The sequence below is a fragment of the Lucilia sericata genome, unplaced genomic scaffold, assembly GCF_015586225.1.
Source record: "Lucilia sericata isolate MDLA Ls3-8-SP2 unplaced genomic scaffold, ASM1558622v1 Contig005275F_arrow, whole genome shotgun sequence".
Classification (NCBI taxonomy): Eukaryota; Metazoa; Arthropoda; class Insecta; order Diptera; family Calliphoridae; genus Lucilia; species Lucilia sericata.
In genome coordinates this window covers 2572-5000 of record NW_023997494.1, presented here as the reverse complement: position 1 = coordinate 5000, position 2429 = coordinate 2572, and the positions used below count along the sequence as shown (strand labels likewise).

The 2429-nt window shown below is 31.2% G+C and overlaps 1 protein-coding gene across 1 annotated transcript in view; it reads right to left on the bottom strand.

The window, feature by feature from the left end:
• The window catches only part of LOC119615467 (mitochondrial ornithine transporter 1-like), a 1768-nt gene extending 425 nt beyond the window's left edge, over positions 1 to 1343 (bottom strand). The window contains exons 1-4 of the mRNA XM_037971473.1: positions 746 to 1343; positions 322 to 686; positions 181 to 262; positions 1 to 27 (exon numbers count right to left, since the gene is read on the bottom strand). The exon at positions 1 to 27 is cut by the window's left edge and continues 79 nt beyond it. Of these exons, the coding sequence (XP_037827401.1) occupies positions 1 to 27; positions 181 to 262; positions 322 to 686; positions 746 to 848 (577 nt within the window). The 5' untranslated portion in view covers positions 849 to 1343. The remainder of the gene's footprint in view (positions 28 to 180; positions 263 to 321; positions 687 to 745) is intronic.
• Between the last annotated feature and the right edge of the window lie 1086 nt (positions 1344 to 2429).

The window sequence follows — 2429 nt, the reverse complement described above, 5'->3', positions numbered from 1 at the left end:
TTAGACCACGATAAAAACCGGAAACCCCTAAAATATAATAACTTGGTAAATGATATATAGCATTACCCAGCTGCTTCTTAAGTAAGGAACATATGCTGGAGGGTATGATACTAATAACTCAATTTCGGAACGACATAACATAAAAGACCAACGCAACCGAATATAACTTCGTAAATTTACCTTCGGTTAAGAATATATCTTGTGTTAATTTAAAGGTCGTTATAGGTGTCGCCTTGCTGCCTTTTGTCACATAATGTTTCATCTGGAATTAACGTTTAAAATCGTTTATTTTATCATTGCAAAAGTTTAGTAATTTCCCACCTCATGAACCGCCTGTAATTTACATTTAATCAATTCCGTGGGACACAAAGTGAACGTAGAAAAGAAGGCTGCTAGAAAACCTGCACACGCATTACCCAGTGCTGACAATTCAATAACATCTTCAATATCCATAACAAAAGCCACAACCTTTTGGCAAGCGCCATAGGCGGCAAATAATACCGAATTTTCAGCCACACTAGAGATCACAGCTGGTAATGTGCCGGCGTAAAGACCCCGAAATATGCCATCTTTGCGATAGGTGTGTAGAAAACATTTAAACATTGTTTTATAAAGTTTGGGGAAAGTTTGTTGCTTCACCTTAACCGTGTCCAAGGGCTGAGAGACATAAACTTGGGCAATACCAGCTTAAAATTATGAAACACTTAAAAACTATAATTTAATTCTTAAATTTACTCCTAATTACCTAATGATCCCGCAGTAAAATCTATTAAACCATTTTTTAATTTATTATCTTGTTTTAAATCTTTTGTTAAATCTGGTTCTACCAACACAAAATCCTCAAACATATAATCCTCACCATCTTTGTGCTTGGCTTTGTCTAATTCAGGATCTTGTAGAAAATATTTTCTTAATTTCCAACGTAAACTATTTTTCCTTAAATCTTGAGGATCTTCCACCCAAACAAAACCATCTACTTCTTCGTTTGGAGGTTGCTTTGTTTTCAATCTAAATAAATCTTTAAAAATATTTGTTTTCTTTAATGGTTTATTGGAAGCTTGATCAGACGCTTTTTCCGTTATTATGTGTTCATCAATCTTGTTTTCCTGGTAGTTGATCGTTCTAATTTCATGTATATTTTCCAAAGAATTCCACTTATCATATCCTTTAAAAAATTCTGCTTTTAAATAATCGGTATGCGTTGTCTTGAGAAATTTCTTGGCATATTGTTGTCGTAGATAATCTAGATAGGTTAGTTTGAGATATGAAGGTTTGATAGTTTTTAGATTATTTTGGAAAGTATCGTTTGTTGATGAAGAAGCTTTATTATGATTATTTTTATTTTGTTCACTCATTTCACTGCTTTCATTTAACATTTTTATAAAATTGGAGAGTTTTGTGTAATTGAATTTTTAAACTGTTATCAAATTCGAAATTAATTTAATTAATTTGATTGCCATGTTGTATTATTTTAAGTTTAAAAGAAAATTTTGTGCTTTTAAATTAAGCAAAATTACAAAAATCGATGTTTTGAGTAAAAACAAAAAATTCCAATTATCTGGGAAACTAGAAGAGATAGAGCCAAAACAGTGAACATCTGTGATCACTTAAATTTCTCACCAAAAATCGATTTTTTGAGTGAAAACATAAAAGTCCAATTATCTGGGAAACTAGAAGAGATAGAGCCAAAACAGTGAACATCTGTGATCACTTAAATTTCTCACTAAAAATCGATTTTTTGATTGAAAACATAAAAATCCAATTATCTGGGAAACTAGAAGAGATAAAGCCAAAACAGTGAAAATCTGTGATCACTTAAATTTCTGACCAAAAATCGATTTTTTGTGTGAAAACATAAAAGTCCAATTATCTGGGAAACTAGAAGTGAAAATCTAGAGTGAAAATCTGTGATCACTTAAATTTCTAACCAAATATCGTTGTTTTGAGTGAAAACATAAAAGTCCAATTATCTGGGAAACTAGAAGAGATAGAGCCAAACCAGTGAAAATCTGTGATCACTTAAATTTCTGACCAAAAATCTATTTTTTTGAGTGAAAACATAAAAGTCCAATTATCTGGGAAGCTAAAAGAGATAGAGCCAAACCAGTGAAAATTTGTGATTACTAGAATTTCACACTTAAAATCGATTTTTTTGAGTAAAAACATAAAAGTCCAATTATCTGGGAAACTAGAAGAGATAGAGCCAAATCAGTGAAAATCTGTGATCACTTAAATTTCTGACCAAAAATCGATTTTTTTGAGTGAAAACATAAAAGTCCAATTATCTGGGAAACTAGAAGAGATATAGCAAAAACAGTGAAAATCTGTGATCACTTAAATTTCTCACTTAAAATCGATTTTTTTGAGTAACAACATAAAAGTCCGATTATCTGGGAAACTAGAAGAGATAGAGCCAAATCAGTGAAAAT